At 47.3% G+C, this 24,821-nt stretch overlaps 1 protein-coding gene across 1 annotated transcript in view; it reads right to left on the minus strand.

Moving 5' to 3' along the window:
- Cacna2d4 (calcium voltage-gated channel auxiliary subunit alpha2delta 4) overlaps positions 1-17,562 on the minus strand; it is a 128,101-nt gene extending 110,539 nt beyond the window's left edge. Inside the window, exons 1-6 of the mRNA XM_074077849.1 lie at positions 17,387-17,562; positions 14,471-14,552; positions 12,757-12,873; positions 12,119-12,178; positions 10,722-10,884; positions 9,823-9,954 (exon numbers count right to left, since the gene is read on the minus strand). Coding sequence (XP_073933950.1) covers positions 9,823-9,954; positions 10,722-10,884; positions 12,119-12,178; positions 12,757-12,873; positions 14,471-14,552; positions 17,387-17,562 — 730 coding nt within the window. The remainder of the gene's footprint in view (positions 1-9,822; positions 9,955-10,721; positions 10,885-12,118; positions 12,179-12,756; positions 12,874-14,470; positions 14,553-17,386) is intronic.
- Between the last annotated feature and the right edge of the window lie 7,259 nt (positions 17,563-24,821).

Raw genomic sequence — 24,821 nt, forward strand, 5'->3', positions numbered from 1 at the left:
AGAGCAATTAGGCAAGAAAAATAAACAGAAAGAATCAAAGGTGGAAAGGAGAAAGTAAAATGACCTCTGTTCACAGATTATATGATATGCAGAAAACCATAAAAATGGTTAGACCAAATAAGTGAATTCAGCAAAGCAGCAGAGTACAATCAGCTGAATTTCTACTCATTAACCATGAATAATCTGAAAACAAAGTTATCAAAACCAGTTCCATTTACAAAAGCATCAAAAATAATAAAGTGTTTTGAAATTAACAAAGGAGGTGAAAAATTTTGCACAATGGAAACTACAAAATATTGCTGAAATTAAAGACAGTAATAAATGGAACACATTCCTTGTTGATGAATTGAGATACTTAGTATGTTAAAATGTTTCTTAAAATGATTTACTGATTCAATTGAATCTCTAACAAAATCTCCATGATGTTTGTTGTCAAAACAAAAAAACCCAAATCTTAAAATTGATATCAAATCTGAAGAGTCCCCAAATAGCCAAAACAATCTTAAAAAAAACCAAATCTGGTGGAGACACATTTCTTGATTTAAAACTTAGTACATGACTAAAGTAATCAAAACAGCATGTTATTGGCATACAGACAGGCAGATAGACCAGTGATATAGAATAGCAAGACTAGAAATGAACTCTTGCATATATGATCAAATCATCTTGATTAGGGTGGTAAGACCATTCATTGATCAAAAGACAATTTTTTTAACAAATGGTGCTCGGAAGACTGGATTGCCACATGCAAAATAATGAAGTTGGAGCTTTACCTAACACCATAGAAAAAAATCAACTTAAATGGGTAGAAAGATGAAACAACTGAGCCTCAAGTGGTAGAGTATTTGCTTAGTAAGTGCAAGGCCCTGAGTTCAGTCCCCAGCGTGACAATGAAAATAAATGAATAAACAAAAAACAAATAAATAAATGTTTAAAAATTAAACATAAAATCTACAACTATAAAACTCTTGGTAGAAAAAAATACAAGAAAATTTTCAAGCTACTAGGTCTCAAATATGACACCAGAGGCAGAGGCATCAAAAGAAAAGTAAACAAATTAGTTATACATGGAGAAAGAATAAAATGGCCAAGTAGAAGCTTTCTTCACTTGACTCTGTGAACAAGAAAAAGTCATGGTAACAAAACAGAGACCATATTCTGAAGATAAAAATAGGGGAAGAGTGTTAGGAATCATGAGGCAGGGATAGGGCAACTGAAAGGACAGAGAAACAGAAAGCTGATGGAGCAGAGTAGGAAATGTTCTGTAGCTCCATCTGCAGCTCCCCAGGGTTGAGGGGAAGCAGAAGCCACCACGACCACAAGGTAAGCTAGGTGGTCTTGGCAACAGATTGACAGACCAAGCTGTGGGACAAGCCTCCACTTCCTACAAACCTTAAAGTCAGGGTGGGAGCTGATGTGGCAGTGACTTCCTCTACATGACAGACTAGCATAGATAAGAGAGATTTTTTTTTGTTCCCTGAGTTTCAGAGAGCTAAAGCCAGGCACTCTTTTTGTAGGGGCAGGAGGGTATTACTGTTCGAGAATAAACTACTCTGAGGTTGAAAGCAAGAAACAATTGCAGCTCAAGGAGCCTTGGTGAACCCTGTCACAGTGTCTGAAAGATGCTATGAGAGGTGGTTGAAGAGAGGAAGAGGGTCTGGCATGGACATCTGAGAAATTTAGGCAGCAGGGAGTTTGGGCAGTGAAGGGTGTGGTAGCTGGTGGTCCTGCCTTCCCTAGCGATAGCAAGCACCATTGCTTCAGGAGCACTGCAGAAAACAGAGCAAGAAGGCTGATGTGGGTGGAAGGCTCATCCTTCAAGAGCTGCCTGTGTGACAAGGGTTTTCTGCCAAGCAGGTCCGAGAGTACTGGTCCCAGGATTCAGGAATGATGTGATTTCTCCCACTTCCTGCCTGCCCACAGAGTGGGGAATTTCTTGGCAAGATTTGAAAACACTGAGACCAGCCTCTAAGACCTCCCAGCCAGCTGGTGTCTTTGTTGTCACGTTGGGCTCAGAGTTCTGAGCCTAGGATTTGGGGATCAAACAATTTCCCACAGTCCCCCCCTGCCCAGAGTGGGGAACTGTTGGGTGGGGTCTGAAAACACTGAGACCTACACGCAGAGTACCTGAGTCCCTCAATTCTGCACCACCAGAACTCAGTGCTCTGTTTGCAGCCCCTGCTCTCTGACATCATCAGGACACACTCCTAGGTTCTGATGCTTGCTGCGCCTGGTGGTAAGAACTTGGGGGCCTGTGCACGAAGTGGGCACTTGCCTGGCCCAGAGAATACAAAGATCTCCGACTTACAGTGCCTCCTAGTACACAAAGAAGAGAAGCTTCTAAGGTAAAAGAGTCATGGAAGCAGACAATTGATCTTTGATGGACCACACTCACAAACCACATATAGCAACAACCTGCACAGCATGAAATACAAGAGACTCCAGCTAGTTTTCCTTTATCTGAATAATGCTGGGGATCAGGCCACGTGCCCTGGCCCTGTGGCTGAACATTTAGCTGCTGAGCTATCCCCTGCAGTCCAGTGGTGAGAAACAGCCCCTCAACCCTTCATTACACAATCTTGCCCAAACTCTGAGACTATGTCAACAGAATGACTATAGGTGATTAAGGCTTCCAACCAACAACTTGCCTCAGATGCACAAATACCAATGCAGAAACAGAAGAAGTATGAAAAAACAAAGCAATATGACACCTCAAAAAGTCAATAACTCACTGGACATGGTGACTCACACCTATAATTCTAACTACTTGGGAGACAGAGATCAGGAGGACTGTATTTTGAGGTCATAGGAAAAAGATCAGAAGACCCTATCTCAACCAATGGCTGGGTACAGTGTTATGCACCTGTCATGTGGGGAAGCAAAAATAGGACTGTGATCTAGGCAGGCCCAGGCATAAAGCACAATCCTATCTTAAAAATAATTAAAGCAAAAAGGGGCTGGTAGCATGACTCAACTGGTAGAGCACCTGCCTAGCAAGCATGAAGCCTTGAGTTCGACCCCCAGTACCACCAAAAAATAAGTCAACAACTCCACATACGGTAACAAACACTAGCAATAGTGAAGTGAATGAAACCTCAGACAAAGAATTTTTTTTAATGATTATAAGACTGATCAATGAGCGAGGGTGCCAGTGGCTCACATCTGTAATCCTAGCTAGTGGGGAGGCTGAGATCAGGAGGATTGAGGTTCAAAGCCAGCCCAAGCAAAATAGTTCGCAAGACTCCATCTCCAAATAACCAGAGTGAAATGGACTGGAGGTTTGGCTCAAGTGGTAGAGTACCTGCTTTGCAAGTTCAAAGTCCTAAGTTCAAACTCCAGTCCCACCAAAAAAAAAAAAAATGATCAATGAAATTAAAGAGGACATGAATAAATACCTGAAGGAATTCCAAGAGAACACAAATAAAGAGGTGAATAAAATAAGGAAGATAATGAAAGACATGAAAAAGGGATTCGGTAAAGATATAGAAGTTCTGAAAAAAATCAAATTGAAATTCTGGAAATGAAAAGCTCAATAAGTCAAATGAAGGCTCAGTTGTAAGACTTACCAACAGACTGGATCGAGTTGAATACAGACTATCAGAGCTTGAAGACAAGGTAGAGGAATTAGAATATTCAGACAAAGATAAAGAAAAAAATACAAAAGTATGAACAGGGGCACCATTAAAAGACCAAACCTATGAAGAAGAAGGAAAATAGGGGCAAGCTAAAGGCATAGAAATATATTCAAGAAAATTTCCCAAATCTTGAGAAAGATGTCATCTAAGTACAGGAGGCTTTTAAGACACTAAACAGACAAGACCAGAAAAGAACATCTCCAAAGTATATTATAGTTAAAACATTATATATAGAGAACAAAGAAAGAATATTGAAAGCTGCAAGAGAGAAGCGCTAAGTCACCCATGAAGACAAACTCATCAGAATAACAGCAGATTTCTCAACAGAAAGTTTAAAAGCAAGGAGGGCATGGAATAATGTATTTCAGCCTGTAAAAGAAATTAACTGCCAATCTAGAATACTGTATCCAAGAAAACTATCCTTCATAATTGAAGGAAAAATAAAGATCATGCATTATAAACAAAACTAAAGGAACTCATGACCACTAAGCCAGCACTGCAAAGGATTAAAGGAATCCTACACTCAGAAGAGGAAGATAAAAGCAACCAAGGAAATACAAGAGAAGAAAAAAATCTCCCTAGATAAACAATTGAGCACTAGGAAAGAACCAAATATTACAAAACAACAAAATAACAGGAATTAATGCATACCTTTCAATAATAACTCTGAGTGGTCTCAGTTCTCTAATCAAAAGACACAGGCTGGAAGATTGGGCTAAAAAACAAGACTCAACCATTTGTTGTTAACAAGAAGCACTCCTCACTGGCAAAAACAAATGTAGGCTTAAAGTAAAAGAATGAAAAAAAAGCAAGTTGGAGTACTCACATCTGACAAGGCAGACTTCAAACCAAAACTAGTCAAAAGAGACTAGAGACAAAGAGCATACTGATAAAGGGAAAAACCCATCAAGAGGATATCACAATTGTAAACATATACACACACTCAATTTCATAACACACTCAATTTCATAAAACAAATACTACTAGACATAAAAGCACAGTTAGTCCCAACACAAAAACAGGAAGAGACTTCCCTATCCCGCTCTCATGGTAGATATAGTTATACAGACAAAAAAATCAATAACAAAACTTCAAAACTAAGGGACTATAGAGAAAATGGACTTGGATTTTACAGAATATGCCACCCAACAGCCACAGAGAACACTATCCTCTCAGCAGCCCATGGAACTTCCTCCAAAACACATCATATTTTAGGACATAAAGAAAGTCTTAACAAATACAAGAAAACGGAAATAACGTATTTTATTTCATCAGACCACAATGGAATAAAACTAGAACACAACAATAAAAGAAGCCACAGAAAATAACCAAACCCATGGAGGCTGAACAACACATTTTGAATGGTCAGTGGTCATCAAAGACATAAGGGGAAAAATTTAAAAATTCCTAGAAGCAAATGAAAATGAAAACACAACTTACGGGAATCTTTGAAACACAGCAAAGGCAGGGCTAAGAGGAAAGTGTATTGCTGAGTGCCTACATTTAAAAAGTCAAATAAAAAAAAAACCTATCAATGCATCTAAACTCTTAGAAAAACATGAACAGACAAGCCCCAAGTTAGTATGTATAAATAAATCATACAGCTCAGGGCAGAAATAAATGAAATGGAGACCATAAAAACTCCAATACACAGAATCAATAAAACAAAGAGTGGGTTCTTTAAAAAGACAAACAAGATTGACTAACCCTTAGCCAAACTAACCAAAGAGAGAAAAGACCCAAATTAATAAAACTAGAGATGAAAAGGGGGCTATCACAACATATGACCTACCTAGATTTACCAAAGAAGACATAAACCACCTAAACAGATCCATAACAATAAGTGAGATTGAAACAGCAATAAAAACTCTCCCAACAAAGAAAGAAATCCCAGGACTAGATAGATTCAGGGCTGAGTCATACCAGACCGTTATGGAAGACCCAAAGCCAATGCTCCTCAACCTATTCCATACCATAGAAAAGGAAGGAATGCTATCAAACTCATTCTACAAAGACAGTACTACCCTGATACCAAAATCAAATGAAGACACAACAACAACAACAACAAAATTATTGACCAATTTCCTTGATGAACATAGACACAAAAAATTGTTAGTAACATACTTGCATACTAAATTCAAAACACAGTGAAAGGTCATCTACCATGAAGAAATTGGTTTTGTTCCAGGGATACAAGGATAGTTCAACATATGTAATTGATAAATGTGATACAGCATATAAAGGGAAAAAAATCAAGAGATCATCTCAATATATGTAGGAAAAGTCTTTGTAAAACATCCTCATGAAAAGAGGTCTAGAGAGACTGGAAACAGAAGAAACATAGTAAAGATTTTTATGACAAACCGATAGCCCACATCATATTAATAGGGGGAAGCTGAAGTCAAGAACAAGATAAAGGTATCCACTCTCCTATTCAATATAGTGTTTGAATTCCTGGCCAGAGCCATAAGGCAAGAAAAAGAAATAAAAGGGATCCAAATAAGAAAGGAAGAAGTCAAATTATCCTTATTTGCAGATGATCTGATCCTATACTTAAAAGTCCCTAAAGACTCCTTCAAAAAAACTTCTTAAGAGCTGATAAAACCTTTTGGCAAAGAAGCAGGAAACAAAACCAGTATACAAAAATCAGTAGCTATTCTATAGACAGACAATGAATAGGCAGAGAAAGAAATCAGGAAAATAATTCCATACATGATAGCCTCAAAAATCAAATAAAATACCTATGCATAATCGTAATTAATGAGGTTAATGATCTCTGTAATGAAAACTATAAAACACTGTAGAAAAAATTGAAGAAGACAATAGAAGATGAAATGACCTCCCACATTCACATATTGGCAGAACTCATATTGTGAAAATGGCTATGCTACCAAAAGCAATCTATAGATTCAATGCAATCCCCAGCAAAATCCCAATGTCATTCTTCACAGAACTAGAAAAATCAATCCTAAAATTCATATGGAGGTATAAAGGACCCCGAAGAGCCAAAGCAATCCTGAGCAAAAGAGCAATGCTGGAGGCATCACAATACCTGACTTCAAATTGTACCGCAGAGCCCTAGTAACAAAAACAGCATGGCAGTGGCACAAAGCAGTAAACCAAAAGAGTAAAATAGAAACCCATATAGCTATCGTCATCTGATTTTTGACAAAGGAGTCAGAAACGTATCCAGGAGAAAAGATAGCCTCTTCAATAAATGCTGTTGGAAAAACTGGATAACCACATGCAAAAGACTGAAGCCAGACCCCCATCTCTCACCCTGTACAAAAATCAACTCCAATTGGGTCACAGATCTTTAACGTAAGACCTGAAACTTTGAAACTACTACAGGAAAACACTAGAAGGTATAGGCATGCTTATAACTTTCTGAATAGTTGTTCAGTAAATTAGAGCAAGAATTGACAAATAGGATTGTTTCATATTAAAAAACTTCTGTACATCAAAGGAAACGATTTCCAGCGTGAAAAGACAACCCACAGAAGGGAGAAAAACCTTTGCCAGCTATTCATCTGACAAAGGATTTATATCCAGAATATATAAAGAGCTCAAAACATTAAATATCAAAAAACCCCAAACAACCCAATTAATAAATGGGCAAATAAATCGAACAGCTCTCAAATGAAGTAAAATGGCAGACAGGTACATGAAGAAATGCTCAACATCCCTGGTCATGAAGGAAATGCAAATCAAAACTACACAGAGATTCCATCGCACCCCAGTCAGATTGGCTGTCGTCAAGAAAACAAACAACAGCAAGTGCTGGCGAGGATGTAGGAAAAAGGACCCTCATACACTCTTGATGGGAATGTAAATTAGTGGAACCACTGTGGAAATCTGTATGGAGGCTCCTCAAAAAACAGCCATATGACCCTGCTATACCACTCCTGGGCACACACCCAAAGGAAATAAGTCAACATACAATAGAAACACCTGCACACCCATGATTATTGCAGCACTGTTCACATAGCCAAGTCATGGATGCAGCTAAACAAATAAACCAGATGACAACGTTGGTATGGTTGTGCAGAAATTGGAGCCCTGCCTGTGCACTGTTGGTGGGAATGTAATATGGTGCAGCAACGTAGAAAACAGTATGGTGCTCCTCAAAAAATTAAAAATCACATTACCATGTAATCCAGCAGCTCCACTTCTGGGGATATACCCAGAAGAATTGAGATCAGGGTCTTACAGAGATATTTGTACACCATTACTCAATAGCCAAAAGGTAGAAGCAGCCCAATGTGCACTGAACGATGAATGCATAAACAAAATATAGCAAACACACGTAATGAAATATTAGTCAGCTTTAAAAAGAAATTCTTTTTTCACACTCACATAACTTTTATTATACTGTGCTGTCATAATGTTATATTTAATATTTTACCACTCATTCTTGGTGCTCATTTTGCTGTATATTAGGCTGCCTAATTTACAGATTAAACTTTTTCATGGATATATATGTACAGAAAAACAGATAAAGGGGACTATGTGATTTCTAATAAAAAGGAAGGAAATTCTGACACATGCTACATACAACATGGATGAATTTTCAGGCCATCATGCTAAGTGAAATAAGTCAGTCACAGAGACAAATGCTGTATGACTCTATTCTTGTGCAGTACCCAGAGTCGTCAGAAAGTAGAACAGTGGCTGCCAGTGGCGGGGGTAGAGAAGGGAGAGCCTGTCAGCTTTACAAGATGTAGAGGGCTGGAGCGGAAAGGTCACAGTTGTGGAAATCTATGAACGTATCAATACTGCTAAAGTGTGTACTTAAAGCTGGTTAGAATACCAAGTTTTTTGTTGTGTGTACTTTGCCACAATAAAAAATTTAAGAACACATATATATAAATATATAATAAAACTAAAGAAACAAGTGAAAAAAAAATCCAAGTAGAGTGATGAGCCTGGATTCAGGATAGCTGTTATCTGGCTGGTGGGGAAGGGTGAGCCAAGAGGCAGGCTAGAGAAGGAAGACACGGGGAGATACTCTGAAATATTCTGGGCCGTGTGTTGGTGGTTTGTTGCTGGGCATTCATTGTTCTATAAAGTAAATTAAATTGCAGAGATGTGCCTGAGTGTGCCTGGAGGAATAGCGGGCCATGATCCAGGGTGATGGTACTGTCTACGCAGGGGTGGACATGAACGTGTAAGTTGGGAGGGGTGTGAGACATGACCCCTGTCTTCTAACACTGGTGAACTCACACCTGGGTCATGGTGTGGGCACCTCTCGGGAGGCCCTGAGGTGGCAAGACATTCACAGGCATTCTCAGGAGACATAAGAGATGGGAGCTGTCCTCAAGCACTGGGTGGACTTCTGCATGGAAGAGGGATAATGTATTCATTCAGAAAGGGCTGGCGGAGTGGCTCAAGTGGGAAGAGCCTGCCTAGCAAACGTGAGGCCCTGAGTCTAATCCCCAGTACCCCCAAAACAAAAACAAAAACTGATTCATTTAGGCTTCAGGGCACAGGAAAGGAACTGGTGGTTAAGTGACAGAGAAACACAAACTGGAGTGCTCTAGCATTGGGAGCTACATGAGCCCTCTGCATTCCCAGAGAGGGATCAACTTTTCCAGTCTGTCACCAAAGAGAGGTCCTTTAGCACCTTTCCAGTTTCTGGTCTCAGAAAAATGGGGCGACCTTAAGACTTTGTGGACAGTGTGCAAACATAGAGAAATGAGTTGGGGTGAAAGGTGGAGACAAGTTTTTCTTTTTTCATGGGTGGACAAGAGAGCTTTCCCCATTGTACTTGTTGGGTTGGCCACTAGTCACATGGTAACCTGTGACATTTCCCACAGGGTTGTTGAGTGTTTCAAATGTGTACATCTCATTTTTTGATCAGGATGTAAGCCTCTTAAGATGAAGGATGTTTTATCTTTCTTTGCATCTTTGATCAGCTTTTTCCTGAAACAAGAGCTCAGTGTGGGCACCCGATGGTCAGTTGCCATGATGTTTGATGGTTTCATTCATTCATCCATTCATTCAATAGCTCTTTACTGAACTGCATAGAAGTTGTGAGAAGGGTTGAAGTGTGGGCTAGAGGTAACTTTGGACAGGAAGGCTGGCCCCACTCACTGGGGGCCAAGTGCTAGGATCCATCTCCAATACCCCATTGCTTAATTCCCAAGGACAAGTCAGAAATCACAGAGATGACATCCAATGTCCTCACCTGGATAGATCCTGAAGAATCCAGTTGAACTGCCAAAATACTGCCAGGTCAATGTAGGGTCTCTCTGGAAGTTCTCCACAAAAACAGGGTTCAGGGCCTCAGACATGTAGACTCCATTTAAAATGTCTGGGTCTGAAGGGGGAGATCATAGAAGGAATTTCTGCAATGGTGACAAAGTTTTCACATGCTAAACACACACCACACACATCCGATGCGCACACACACATATAAACACACACCCTTCGGTGATGTCATTTAGAGCCTCCTGTTAAATCCCTCTAACCCAGAAACTCCTGGTTTTCACCTGTCCATGTGCTAGGGTTTAGATGTGGCTTGCAGGTGTCTCTCCTAAGGGTCTGTATGTTGGACTCTTGATCCCCAGTGACAAAGTAAGGGGCAGTGGAGCCTAGAGGATGGTGGTTCTGTTACTGTGGACACTGCCCTGGGACAGGATTTTTCTGTTTCTTATGGGATCCTGATTAGTTCTCCAGAAAGCTGTCAAAGAGAAAGACAGGCCTTTCCTGTTCCCCGGCTCCCTGGCTCCCCACGTGACCTCTCCCTCTTACACAGGCTCCCACCATAATGCCGTGCTGTGGCACAGCCAGGACCTCACCAGTGCCAAGGACATACTGGCTGGACTTTCAGTTTCCAAAATCCCCAGTTAATGAAACCTCTTTTCTTTATGTGGCTCAGCCTCAGGTACTTCGTCATACTAACAGAAAACAGGGTAATACACTGTTTTCTGTTCTTAGGTGGAAGAACTTTTCTCATCCTCAAAGGACATTGGAGAGACAGATTATGCCCTGCCATGCTTCTCAGGAAGACAGGGGCAAAAATCATGGAACCCTCCAGTCTCACCACTCCCACCCTCACGGCCTCTGTAGGGCGATGACGGCCACCTTTGTTGTACACGTTGGTGGGCAGCTGCACTGTGCTAATGGAGGTGTTCACCCTCAGGTTGCTGAAGTGCGCGTTGGACTCAAGGACAAATTCAGCGCCCAGCTCCACGTGTCTGCCCTTCTCATCTCTCTCGTTGATCAGGACTGAGTTGTAGTAGTCAAACTGTATGGGGAGGATGGGCCCAAGAGAGAGTCAGCTCAGGCACAAGGGACACACAGAGGGAACAAGAGAAAGAGCAAGGGTGAAATCAGAGGAGTCCCATGTGAGACACGGGTGGGAGGGACTGGCTGAGCCCACACAAGCCACATTCAATGGAGAGCGCAGGCCAACATCAGGGTGATTCAGGGACAGCACATGTGCAGATAATTGATTCTGAGGCCTCGATAGGTTGGTGCCTAACATATATCGTCTGATTGATGCTTCTCATCTCTACTTGGTGTGGAGTGTGTGGTCACAGCCAGAGTTGGAGATAGACACCGGCAGTGGCTCAAGGAGAGATGAGGGGACACAAGGCCGCCTCAGTACCATCTGCTTCTTCTGGGTGACAAGGGTCCTACACACCCAGATGGTGCCAGGAGACTCTGGGCTGGTAGCCTTGGCCTTAGGCTATGACCCTGTGTCCTGCCCAGATGGGTCAGCGGTCCTCTCTCTGTTTCATACACTACAGGATTGCTGACCAAGAATCTATAAACAGACCCTCTTCCCCATTCCCTTCGTGCTATGGGTCCTGACCCCCCAGGACTATCACTGTAACATCCCACGCCACTCCAGCTCCGTCTCACCACCCTGCCACAGCATTGGCTCCTTAAGCACACGTCCAGCTGTGACCCCCCTGGCTGCAACCCTCCCGTCCTCACCATTCCCTGCAGAAGAAAAGCCAGATCCTGGTCCTGGCATTCAAGGCTCCACCTTCAGCCCAACCACCTTTCCAAGGCTGCAATTTGCTCACCTTCCTCTGGATATGCAAAGCTGACAACCCACTGTGCCCTCCCCTCCCTTGTCTTGTCTTGTCTATCTTTTTCCTGGGTCTTGTCCTTTCTCTCAGCCCAGAGACCCTTCTCCATTCCCTGCCTGCCCAGACCCCTCTGCTGAGGTGCAGCCCCCATCTGCCCCGTCTAGGACGGTCTCTACCCCTTGCTGTCATCTTCAGCCTCCTAATGCTTGCTCTGCTGGCCCACCCATCTGCCCTTGGCCTTCTATGTAGTCTGTGGACTTCTGGAGATCAAGGATACACCTCACTCCTGAGGCCAGCCCCGGCTTTGCCCACAGGTAACACACCTTGTAGAAGGAGTGAATTTCTACTTTATTCCCACCCCCGAATCCAACACTCAGGTTACCCTCCCTGGGGGTGGGGGCAGTTTTCAGACCCTCCAGGACTCTCCAGGAGAAAACTCACCACCAGAGAAGCATTGAATTCGTGGTTCAGATCAGCCTCCTCAGCAGCCTCCACCAGACTCTAAGAGGCAGGAATGCAAACGGAAGAGAGTGGGTCACGGGTCAGCAAGGCCTTGGTAAACTAAATGCAGCATCAAGTCACCATGTGACCTGCAGTTCCACCCCAGTCGCATCCCCAGAGCCATGTCCTTGGTTCTTCTCCTTGCCTCTCCCCTCTGCTCCTTTGGCCATGAGGACCCACCCTTCATGGTCCCCAGTGCTCTGATAGCCACCTAGGTAGCAAAGGTACCCACACTGATGGTCCTTGTTCAGGTGACCTTGTCACTGGACACTCACCAAGCCTGGCTGGACCAGGTGGTATCAGAATGTACCCCCTTCCCTGATGTGGTATCATACCGTGATGCCCATGGGGCACCTGGCTGGTGGGAACCTGCAGATCCAGTGTGGCCTGAGAGACACAGACCCCACTCCCAGCCAGGAATCAAGCGTCCACGTCCAGGGTGGTCCCTGAGAGGACTCAGAAGAGCAGACACACCCTCTAGCAGCCAGAGTAGGAATGTGGCGTTGCGGGACTGGGGGCTGGGAGACTGGGGGTCAGGGGTCAGGGAGCTGGGGAGGGCCGGAGGCTGGCTGCCGTACCTTGACAGCCTCCACTTTTCTCTGCAGCATATTCTCCATGTCCTCCGAGAACTTCCTCACCAGCTCCAGGCCGTCTACCTTCTTGATCTGCAGACTGGGAGCTACATCCTTGTATTTCTGTTCAGGGCCAAGCGGGGATGTCTGCACCTGATCGCACACAGCCTCCATGTTCCCAGCAAGTGCGTTCGTGACGTGAGCCCTTGGTCACTCAGCTAGAGGCAGGGACAGGCCCTTCCTCCCTGCCAACCTCCCAATGAATAAGCTCTGCTTCCTGTTTTTACATGTCTCTGATGCAGGGGCTCTAGATCCCTGGTGGTTAATCTCCTTAACAGAAGTAAACTGAGGCTCAGTCAATGAACTTGACCCCAATCAGCAGTCCTGGAGCCTGGCAGCCAACTTCTGTGCCTATGTTTTTTGTTCAGAGTCCTGAAACAGCCCTGAGCATCGGTTCCCAGAAGATGCGCTCTGTGCTTGTCCCCGTGTCCTCCCGACCAGCCACTGCTCAGGAGCTCCAGGATTGAAGACAGCTGTCTGACAGACTGCCTGAGCCCTGCACAGCCTAGAAACTGGGTTCAGGTTTGCTGTCCTCTCCCACAGAGCATGTGTATCACAAGTGTCTCTCACCCAGTTCTGCAACCTGTTGGCCCTGTGACCTTAGGCATGCATCTGTAAGGTGTGATGCTTCTATAGCTTTAAAGAATGCTGTAGAATGCATGGATTCTGCAGAACACTTTTCCCCCAAATGGCCACATAATTACCACTCAATCTTCCTCACCTGAGCCTCACCCTATGTCCAAAACAACCAGAGGAAAAAGGGCTGGAGGTGTGGCTCAAGCTGTAGGGCACCTGCCTACCAAGCATGAGCCCTGAATTCAAACCCCGAAAAAAGCAAAACCCCAGATGTGTCTGCAGCACAGGGGTGTGTTATACGCTGGGGTTTTCATCTGTGTGGTCCCGGGACCAGAAGCAACTCCAGCAGGAGGACCTGGGGGCTGTGGGGAAGGGGACACCAGGGAGGGTGGCAGGGTGCCCACCGCAGGCATAAAAGCTGAGATCTGGCACTATTTATAGTATGGTAAGATGCCTCATGGAGCTGAGGGGAGAATTAAACCATGCTTGGTGACATAGCTGTTATTGAATCCATTCTGGGAGTTCCAGCTACTAGAGAAATGATGCTGTTTATAATCTGGTTTGAAGACAAAGTGAGTCAGAAGTCTGCACATAAAGTACTTCACGAATAAAGGGGTGCTGTAGCACCCCTCCATCAGGCCCTGATCCTCTCTCAGGGCCCAGGCATGGGGGATGGGGAGGGCGATGCAGCTTTGGGCTTGGCCACAGGTCCCGAGAGCCGAGCGGAGGCAGAGGCTCACAGCACATGGTTTCTGAGGCTTCACGGGCCCCTCATCCCCCCCAAACCCACCCACTCTCTCTCTCCCCCCTTTATTCTTCACGCCCACCTCTTGGTAAATCACTTGCAGGTCTAATTCTATCTTGGCATCGATGCTTTTGACCGTGCCACTGTATGCCCCATTAACTTGTTCCACTGGTGGGCAGATCCTTCACTTTCCTGGACCTCAGTTTCCCCATCTGAAATGAGGGACTGGCTAAAATGGTCTCCATGGCCCTGCCAGTACTGACACAGGTACTCTGTTTCCCTGCCAGAAAGAGGACCTCAACTGACCACACTGTATGCTTCCCAGGAGGGGACACTGACCTTCTGCAACAAAAGGGAGCCTGAGTACTTGGTCACCGTGTCATACAGGTCCCTGCCATAGGTGTCGGCCCACAACTTCACTCTGCAAGGGAGGAAAGCCAGGTGCAGATGGGGGGCCCAGGCATGGAGCACAGTGCACACACAGGCAAAACTGGTGTCCTGCCCATGGATGCCCACTGAGACATGCCCTCACACACACACACACACACACACACACACACACACACACACACACACAATCCTACACCCAGTAACACACGGGGCTCCCATTCCTGGAATGGCAGCCGTGGCCTGGGCAGGAGAGCTGAGAGCCCAGGGGGCTCTGCAGTGTGCTGGGAGCTCTGTACCCACCCTTGGCTGTGTTTCCTCCTGAGGGTCGTGGAGCCAATGGGCCCAGAACCAAGCCTGGCCCCAAGTCCTCAAGGCCTCAGGTTTTTGGGTGAGAAAGGAGAGGTCAGGAGGAGAAGAGGAGGTGGACAGATCCAGCCAGGGTGGGGGAGACCCCAAGAATGAAAAAAGGAACATCCTGGGTGCCTGTCCATGACCCTGCGTTTGCTGCTCAAGGTCATAGGGACCTCAGACCTTCCGTGGAAACCTCAGAGACAGTATGGAGCCGGGCATGAGAAAGGGTTCTGGCAGCTTCTGCTGACACTAAGTGCCGACCAGGCTGGGAGGGCAAGAGGAGCCCCACCTCAGCCTTGGCCAGGGCAGCTGGCCAAGATTTGGCTCCTCCAAGGAGGATCCTAGGGCCCTGGGGTGGGCACACAGGACCCTGCCTGAGGCTCCCAGATGGAGCCTGTGTGACAGCTTCACAATCAGCACCACTCAGGGCTGAACAAGTGTTGACTGAGGTCTATAATATTATATGTCAGATGGTGGCTTTGCCTTGGTGAGCCCTCAGTTAGGGGTACTCCTTTCCCACATAGGTAGCACAGCACTCATTTGAAGGGGGTGGTGGAACTTAGGAAAGGGTAATGGTGGCAATGGAAGCTTCCTAGGGGAAGTGGGTTAGACATGTGGTAGAAGCTAGCCCAGAAAGCAATTTGGAAGAAGAGTTCTAGGTCAAGAATACAGAAGAACTTGGAGGAGTCAAAAATTGCTTCCAGGTTTCAGGTTTGGGTTGATGAGCTTATGGTGGAATTATCAAATAAAATTGAGACTAGCAGGGTCAAGGGGAGCACATAGGGGAGGGAGGAAAGTGAGGAATGTAGCTTGAGTGATACTGAATCTGAGGCTCCCGTTGCAGTGCTGCTGAGTACCATTGGGCAGGAGTGCACTGCACGCCTGTAGAAGGTACGAATCAATTGTATCTTGAAAGACACAAACTTGAGTTTAAAACTTTCCATGATGTTCAGGAAGAAGAATCCACAGGCACTGGGTGTGTGAGTCTTTAGTACATGGCTAGCTCAGGACTGAAGTGCCGAGCACAGGTGATAAATGGGTTCTGTGAAGGAGAATGTGTAAACATAGGTCGATCTGTGAATGATGACAAACACCGAGTGCCACCAACTTCGGGTGCGTGCAGGAGGCAAGAAACTCCTCCCTCTCTGTGTCTCTCTCCCTGTTTGCAGTGCTGGGGATTGAACCCAGGGCCTCACTTTTGCTAGACAAGCACTCTATCACTTGAGCTATGCCCCCAGTCCTTTTGTTTTTATTTTGGTTGTTGTGCTAGGTGCTCACTAACTTTTTGGCAGAGCTGGCCTCAAACTCGTGATCCTCCTGTCCCTGCCTCCCTAGTAGCTAGGATTACAGGCATGCACCACCATACCCTGCTGAAGCAAGGAGCTTTTGAAGACAATAGAGATTAAACTCAGGAGCCCATGGGAAACCACAGGGCACAGTGAGATGGAAGTCAAACATGGAGATTCAAGGAAAGGGGGTGGGGGGCATTAGAAGCAGCAGGGCTGTAGTGGTGGTGGTGGTGGATGAGACTACAGATGTCTCCCTGACTGGCAGAGGAGGAGGTCTTTGACAACGTTGTGGAGGTCAGATTCAGGAACTTCCAGTTATTGGCCTGGTGAACTTGGGGGTGCACCCAACTCCTCCGAGCCTCAATTGCAAACAGGAGAAGTGTTGCCCTCCTCACTGGCTCATGAGGACAAAGCCTCTGTTGCTGAAGCAGCAAATCCAGTGCTGGCAGAGAGCAAGGGGGGTTGCCCAGTGCCATGGAAGACCACACTGCCCAAATGCACTCTCCCCAGCGCAAACACAAATGCTGCATTGTCTGGGCCCATCCTGCCTCCGGGAAGCTGGCTGTGCAAGTAACCTACAGTCATGCAGGGCTGGCAGCCCCTGGACTCGATGGGCACCGTTAGTCTAGAACGGTCTTTAACAAGACACCAGGGCCGAGGGCTATAAAACGGACCGCCCAGAGAGTGCTCAGTAATGTATACTAAGGTGTAAACGACTGATGTTCAATTCTTTTCCTGGAGCTGGTATAGAATGAGGCCCAGAAGGAGGCACAAAGGTATAGAAGGCTGCTGAGATCCAGTTTTACCTGGTTTCCATGGGATGGACCATTCTGTCCATTTAGCTGCTTTTACCCTTTTGGAATGTCATAATGCAAATTTCCTAAGGGATACATGGGGAACTCATGGGCAATCACCACTTCCGGAGCCCACACAGCCCCTCCAAGCCCCCTCCAAGCCCCTACCACACGGGTGAACTCTGGACAGAGCTCCTGGCTGACTGAACATGCAGCTTGCAGCCCATCAGTCTTGCATGAGCCATCAGGCCCAGGGAGGGGACAGAGGTCTGGGAGGAGGGGAGGCCAGGGAAGTAAAGGTCATTACAGCGACAGTGGCAGGTTGAGTGCCCAAGGAGGAGTAGGGGCAGGGAGCAGAGGGTTGCATCTGATGGCAGGGGGAAGGGGCAGTGCAGAAGGGTTGTTCAGGGTGGGATTGAACCTGGGCTTACGTTTCCAGAGGAATCTTGGGCTGGCCCCAGGTGGGGGGCAGGGACGTGCTGGACAGCAGCAGCCACACGATGACCATCGTCTTCTGCAGGAAGGCCCAGGCCCCTGGCCACTGACGGCAGTGACCCCCATTACAGGGAGTGCCGGGGTTTGGGTGGCCCTTGGGGAGTCCCAACATGGGGCTTCTGCTGGGGACAGGGTGGGGGCAGAGGACAGAGTAGCCTTCGCCTATGAGTGAGCTTGCCTGCCAGACAGTCTTGAGCTGTCTGCCTGTGGGTACTGGCAAATCCCTGGGGTCCCCAGCCTTTCAGCCAGGTTCTGGGGTGGGGGAGGCGTCTCTGCTCTGAAGCTAGCAGAGGAGCTGCCCAGTGGGAGAGGTTGGGACAAAATGTGCCCCTCTAATCCCTCTGGTCTCTCCTCTAATCCCCTCCTGACACAGAGGAGGGGTGGTGGAGGGGACCTCAGCAGGATTACCGGATTCCAGCTTAGCCCATTGGAGCCATTACACCCAGTGCTTTAAAGAGGCAGAGCTGTGCCCACAACAGCCTCTGCACCCGTGGGGACAAGGCCCTCCTACCTGGCCAGAGCACAAGAGCTGCTGGGCTTGTCCTGTGCTCTCACAAACCTTCTCTGACCCTCTGAGCCATGGGTGGAGGGCAGCAGCACCAGCCCTGCTCCGTGGTGAGGCCCAGGTCAGGGCGGGGACTCCTGTGTCTCTAAGCCTGGAGCCTCTGGGCCAGGTTGCAGGTGCATCCTGTGTCACCATGTCTCATTTGCTTCTGGCACTCAGCCAGGGACACATTGACTGGGATGTTGACGAGACTTCACAACCTCTTACCTGTGTAGACTCTTTCCTTTCCAAAAGTTTCTGTAAAATCTGCAAAAGTAAGATAGTTTGTTATTGAAATTGGCGAGGCTGCAGGAAGTTCTCCAAAAGGGAGGAGGCTCTTGGGAACTGTGTTTGTGATGTTGGAAAACTAACTTTACAATATGCATCAATATAGAGACCAAGAAATTTTATTAGCAAAGCAAAGGAAAGATAGAAATAAAGCACACACCCCAGAAACGTGTGAGGGTACCTCTGACAAGAGGCCCGCTGAGCGCTCTGACATCAGGGTATCGATGACTGGTCAGTTTGCTACATTTGGGTCATTGTTCTATCTGTTCTCTTTGAATACCCTCTAAACAAAGGATGGGCTTTCCCAGACAATCCTTCAAGACAGGTGTCTGTCTTTGAGATAAATATTTTTCTTTTGCAAACAGTTTTGTGATCAAAAGAGTCATTTTATCAAGAGTCAACCCCTCCTCCCCCTCCAAGAGAAGTATTTTTCTTTAAGATATTCTTGGGGCTGGGGCTTGGTGGCTCATGCCTGTAATCCCAGGTACTCAGGAGGTGGAGATCAGGAGGATCTCAATTGGAGGCCAGCCTGGACAAAAAGTTAGTAAGACTCCAGCTCAACCAACAAACTAGGTGAGGTGGTGTACACCTGTGGTTCCAGCTGCACAGGAGGCTGTAGGTAGGGGAATTGCAGTGCAGGCTGACCTAGGCATAAATGTGAAATTCCCTGAAAAATAACTAAAGCAAAAAAGGCTGGGCGTGGGGCATGGCTCAAGTGGTAGGGTGCCTGCTTAGCAAGCACCAGGCCCTGAGTTCTAAACCCCAGTATCAAGCAAACGATTTCTTTTTTTTTTTTTTTCATTTTTCTTTTATTATTCATATGTGCATACAAGGCTTGGTTTATTTCTCCCCCCTGCCCCCACCCCCTCCCTTACCACCCACTCCACCCCCTCCCGCTCCCCCCCTCAATACCCAGCAGAAACTATTTTGCCCTTATCTCTAATTTTGTTGTAGAGAGAGTATAAGCAATAATAGGAAGGAACAAGGGGTTTTGCTGGTTGAGATAAGGATAGCTATACAGGGCATTGACTCACATTGATTTCCTGTGCGTGGGTGTTACCTTCTAGGTTAATTCTTTTTCATCTAACCTTTTCTCTAGTTCCTGGTCCCCTTTTCCTATTGGCCTCAGTAAGCAAACGATTTCTTGCTGGATCCTCCTTAGAAATGATTTGGGCAAGCTGGCAAGGTCAGGGGACAGGCTGCTGTTTCTCTGAGCTGCAGCTCAGTGAGGGGTGCAAAGCCTAAAGAAAGCAAGCTGTGGACTTCCTGACTGCCCCTTAGTTGTGTGACGTTTACTTGTGTAGCTGTGGCACTTGGGGGATCAGCTCAGAGGAAGTTGAGTTGGGGGCACATTTAATTGGGCCCTAGTGAGGTCATTCACAGACACTTCCTTGTCTAGACAAGTCATGTCCAGCCATGTCCAGGGATGCTCACGACTCACAGGGCCTCAGGATACACAGGTGCCCCCCCCCAGGGAGCATGTATCATGAATGATGTGGGCTGCCCCACAGTGCCCACCACTGGTGGAATGTGGTAGAACAGGGGAAAATAAGACTTCAAAGGCACTGAGCCACCAGCCCTTCTGTAAGACTTCTTCCTCCAAAGGTCAAAGAAAGAGAATGGGCGGCAGAGGACTGGTTCTCACGGTGGCCTGGCGCGACAGGAGTGTGCTCTCCAGTTAGGAAGACTGTTTGTGTCAAATGATCATAATTACAAATATGCCTCACAAATGTCTTTTCTGATGAAAATGACACAAATGGAACAGACCAGCTCTCTCGTGTTTGGGCCTCCCCTGGCAATGCCAAGTTCTGAGCTGGGGGAGCCACATGTTCTCTGCTTTCTGGTGACCGATGCACCTTGGCGAGAGGAAGTCTGGTGGCTCTGGAGGAGTTGCCATGGATGTGGCAACCTGCTCTGGCAGCACGTGCTCCAGGGACTGTCAGCCAGTGCTGTGGCGTCAGAGCCATCTGTCCACAGCCAGGGGGCCACCCGACGTGGCAGCGATTTTTAAGTGTGCTGAGCGGTTCCCACAGGGCCTTCGTCTCAGATGAGGGCCGTGTGCACAGCACAGCCCGTTTCAGCATTGCAAAGTGTACGACTCCAGGAGGAAGCCCAGAGGGTGCCGGCCGGGGCGGGGTTCTTCTTCTGATTTTAGTGGTCTTCTCCCACTGCTTAAGCACTGTGATTTGGAATGACATCTGAAGTTCTAAATAAATCTTTACCTTACCCCCCCCCCCAAAAAAAATTTTACTGTGGCAAAATACACATAAAAAGTGCATCTTAATCATTTTTAAGTGCATGGTGCAGTTTTATTAAATATTACCATAACGATTGTGTCAATGTGGACCGTAAAGGCAGCAAAGTTAAAACCAGACCCCCTGCCCCTCACAGGTGGCTTGCTGGAGACTCCCTACCCAAGCCCCAACGACTGACAGAGCGACAGCTGTTAACCTTTATCTCCCGGTGGAAGCCAAGGACAGTCAAGGACAGTTAAGCAGACAAATGACCTAACCACCACTTTCCTTGGTTGCCCAGCAACCGTATCCCTTGGTGAGCCACAAGGACATTTTCCAACCCAGTGACCTTCCTGGTACCTTTCCACCAGCTCCCCTATACCCACCCCAAGCCTGAACAGGACAGTGGGCTCTGGCTCTCTTGCTGGAGACCCCTCTGCAGGCTCTTTCCCCAGTAAAGCCTGTGCTGGTGTCGAGCCGCCTCCCGCCTGTCCTCCCGTGACTCTCTTCGGTCTAACAGGTTGCAACCATTACCACCTCCGTCTCCAGAACCCTGTTCATCTTGTAAAATTGAAACTATCTTAAGAGACAGGGTCTTGCTCTGTTTTCCAGGCCGGAGTTCATGGCCATTCATGTGAGCGTTGACCTACTCCATGTAAAACCAAAGCTCTATACCCATTAGACAGTAACTCCCTGTTCCCTTACCCCCTGCTGGTCCCTGGAAATCACCCCATTTTCTGTCTCTAGTATTTTTACTATCTATCTGATATAAGTGAAATCATGTAATATTTATCCTTTTGTGACTGAGTTATTTAGAATACTATCTTCCAGATTCCTCCATGTTGTATGTAGCATGTGTAAGAATTCGTTTCCTTTTCAAGGCTGAATGATACTCCATTGCATGTCCGTACAGTTTGTACATATATTTGCATATCATCCCTTAATGGAGACTTGATCCACCAGCATTCTGAGACAGGTCATCCTGGTTTCTTCCCTGGATTATGGCCACAGCCTTCCCATTGTCTAAGCTGGGGTCTTCTGCTTGGCCCTCCAAAGGAGGTCTGTGCCTGCTGCACTTCTGAAGACTCAATGGCATAGCTGTCCCTTGGAGTCCAGTACCTGTGGCTTTCCACTGAGCTCAGCTAACAGAGAGCCCAGCAAGAGCCAAAAAAGAGGATGGAATATGGCTACCTCCCTGCTGTGTCCCTCGACCCAGCACGGCTGGCCCTTGGGAGTTTGCTTCTGCCCCCAATCCCTACCAGCCTCCTACAGCCACTTCCTTCCCTTGACCTGGAGGTGGAACCCTCATGGCTGCTCCTGAAACCTGAGTCACAGCTACACCATACCTCACCAAGGATTCTGTCCTGAGTTGGCTTGGTTTCAGGAAATGGGTACCCCATTTCCTCTGGTACCCGTCTGTCCCCTGGCCCCACTCTTACCCCTTAGCAGCTGAGGGATTCTTGGGGAATGGAAGACCCTGTCACTCTTCCCAGAAGCCCCCAGTGGTTGTCATAAGGCTTGGAGGAAAAGCCAAAAGTTTTTATCATGGCCCACAGGGAAATACACCAGCTGAACCTGGCTTTTCCTGACCTGATCTCTTGCTACCCGTCCCTACTCACAGGCCACTGCTTAGTGGTGCCTTGCTGCTCTTTGGGCATATCAGGCATGCCCAAGGACCTTGACCTTGGAGCTTATGTCCCCCTGTGGGACTCTGCCTGCTCTGTTTGCCCCTGGATGGTTGCCCCTTCATTTCTGTCAGGTGTCTTTCAGCTTCTGTTGCTATCACAGAATGCCTGAGGCTAGGCAATTTATAAAGAATAGAGGTTTATTTTGGTCACAATTTTAAAGGTCAGCCATCTGCCCCGTTTCTGGTGAGAGCTTCCTGCTGCTCCAACTCATGGCGGAAAGCAGAGGGCAGGTGGGGAAGCAAGAAAGACAACTTGAGGGACTGCCCTGCTGTATAACAGCCACTCTAAGGTCAGTATTCCAGCCCTGCAAGAGGGACAACTCATCCCCAAGAACCGGCATAAGTCAGTCATGAGGCTCCAACCCCACGATCCAAACAAAGCCCTCCTGCTAGGCCCTGCCTCCCAACAGTGCTGCTGAACCAAGACTCAGCACGAGTGGGAACAAGCCATATGCAAGCCATAGCTGGGTCCCCACAGGCACAGATGGCACACCAGGTCAGGGTATCCCGTGAAGAGTTTAATCAGGGGTGAACAGGGGACAGGAAGACCACAGGGACTTTGTGGGATTCAGGGCTGGAAACAGTGGGTAGCTGGCCCTTAGGCCTGAAGATTCCAGAGTTTTCCCAATTTGAGTGGATCAGCATTACTGGTCAAATATCCCTGATCAGAAAAGTTGAGATCTGAAGTCCAAAGCTTGTTTGAGCCATCATTTTAGATTTCTACTTTTTGGGTTACACAGGAAGTCCTTCCATGTGTGACAATGTGGATGAAACTGGAAGACATTAAGGCAATCACAGAAAGAGAAATAATCCATGATTAACACTTGGAGGAGGAACCCAGCATGTCACGTGCACAGAGATAAAAGTTAGGACAATGGTTTGTTTTCAGGGGCAGAACGGAGTCCTGGGAGCTGCTGGTTAATGGGTACAGAGCTGCAGTTTTGCAAGATGGAAAGGGTGCTGGAGATGGGCTGTGGTGACAGCTCCAAAATGACAGTACTTAAAACTACTGAACTGTCCACTTAAAACAGAGAAATGGAAAATTGTATGTTGTGTGTACTTTACCACGATTTTAGAAAAGAAGTAGAAGAGGGGAATGTGGAGAGCTGGCCTGGTAGAGCCTGGAGCCTGGACTCTGCTCCGTCTCCCAGAGGGTCCTTCCCATTGGTCAAACATCCATCGTGAGCGGGTGCCAGGTTTGAAAGGGAGAGAATCTTCGCCATTCCCAGGGTTTTAACTCACAGCCCAGCTAGTTTTTATTCTTGATGAGGAAGGAAGGAGGAAGAAACAAGCTCACTAAGCAAAATACTGTGGTGTAGCTTGAACACAAGCTGCCGCGACCACACACACTGCCCCCAACACACACACACACACACACAGTCCTCCCCGCCAATCACAGGAAGCACAGCCTGGATTCCAGCAATACACTGCATCAGCCTGGCCTTGTCCTAGATTTGCTGGTGCGGTGGCCTGAGGGACATGAATCTGGCTTGTCCCTTCCGGCTAGACTGTCTGAGGCACCTCGAAGCCCCAGAAGCAGAGGGCAGCAGGCTAACAAGCAGAGCCAGGCAGGAGCGGTACAGGGAGAGGCTGTCTGCCAAGGAGAGGACCCCAGGGCGTCAGGTCTATAAATACTTCCAAGGTAACCTGTCGGAGGAAGAGGGGCGCACGTGGGAGGGATGGGAGGAGAGACTGAACAGGAGGCAACTGGAAGGAGAATGATTCAGGCAACTGGAAGCTCTAGTGGTGAAGGGTTGGTGAATTCCCCAGCTCTCAGCATCGCCTCCTTGTCACAGCCCAAGAGGAGCACCCCAGGGGAGCCTGGACAGGGAAGTCCAGCTTCTAATAACATCCTTGACCAAGAGGGTCAGCAGGAGGCTCCAGCCATGCACCATCAGCAACCCGTGTACGCCACAAGTCAGCTGGACCCGGTGCTCCAGGTCCTCACCTGTCATGGCTGAGCCCATGATCTCATACACACAAGGAAGAGAGGCAGGGTGGAAATGTGACATTTTCCAGGCCAAAGGCCAACAAGCAACTTCACCACAAGACAAAGATGCAGACTGTGTTCTCAGACCCAGATCCCTGTTCCCCTGTCCTTACCAAGGGGCTCAGAGCTGCAGCATGCTCTAAGGGACAGAGGGGTCCCCAGTTGGCCATGGAAGGAGGCTGGTGTCGGGTCTCAGCTCGGTCCCTCATTTCTTGCTCTCAGGGAGGAGAGGGGCTGGGATTGAGTTAAAGACCAGCCTATGGGATGAATCCCCAGCATGGTCCCCTGAAATATGAGTGGAGAGCTTCTGGGGTGAGGACATTCATATGCCAGGGGGCCATGGGCCCCAACCCCACAGGGACAGAAGGTCCTGAGCTCAGGGTGCTCTAACCCGGGCACACATTGGCCCTGGGTACCTCTGTGCCCAGCTCTCCTCGCTCCCCTTTCTCCTGCCTTCATAATGAACCAACAAATGTGTTTCCCTGAGGTCTGTAAGCTGTCCTGGAAAGTTCTTCAGCCTGAAGAAGGGGTCAGAGAAGCCCCTGATCTGTAACCAAGTTAGACAGAATTGTGGATAACTGATGCCACTGGTGACTGGCACCTGAAGGAGGTGGTCTTGAAGGACTGA

This window comes from Castor canadensis, chromosome 6 (assembly GCF_047511655.1).
Source record: "Castor canadensis chromosome 6, mCasCan1.hap1v2, whole genome shotgun sequence".
Classification (NCBI taxonomy): domain Eukaryota; kingdom Metazoa; phylum Chordata; class Mammalia; order Rodentia; family Castoridae; genus Castor; species Castor canadensis.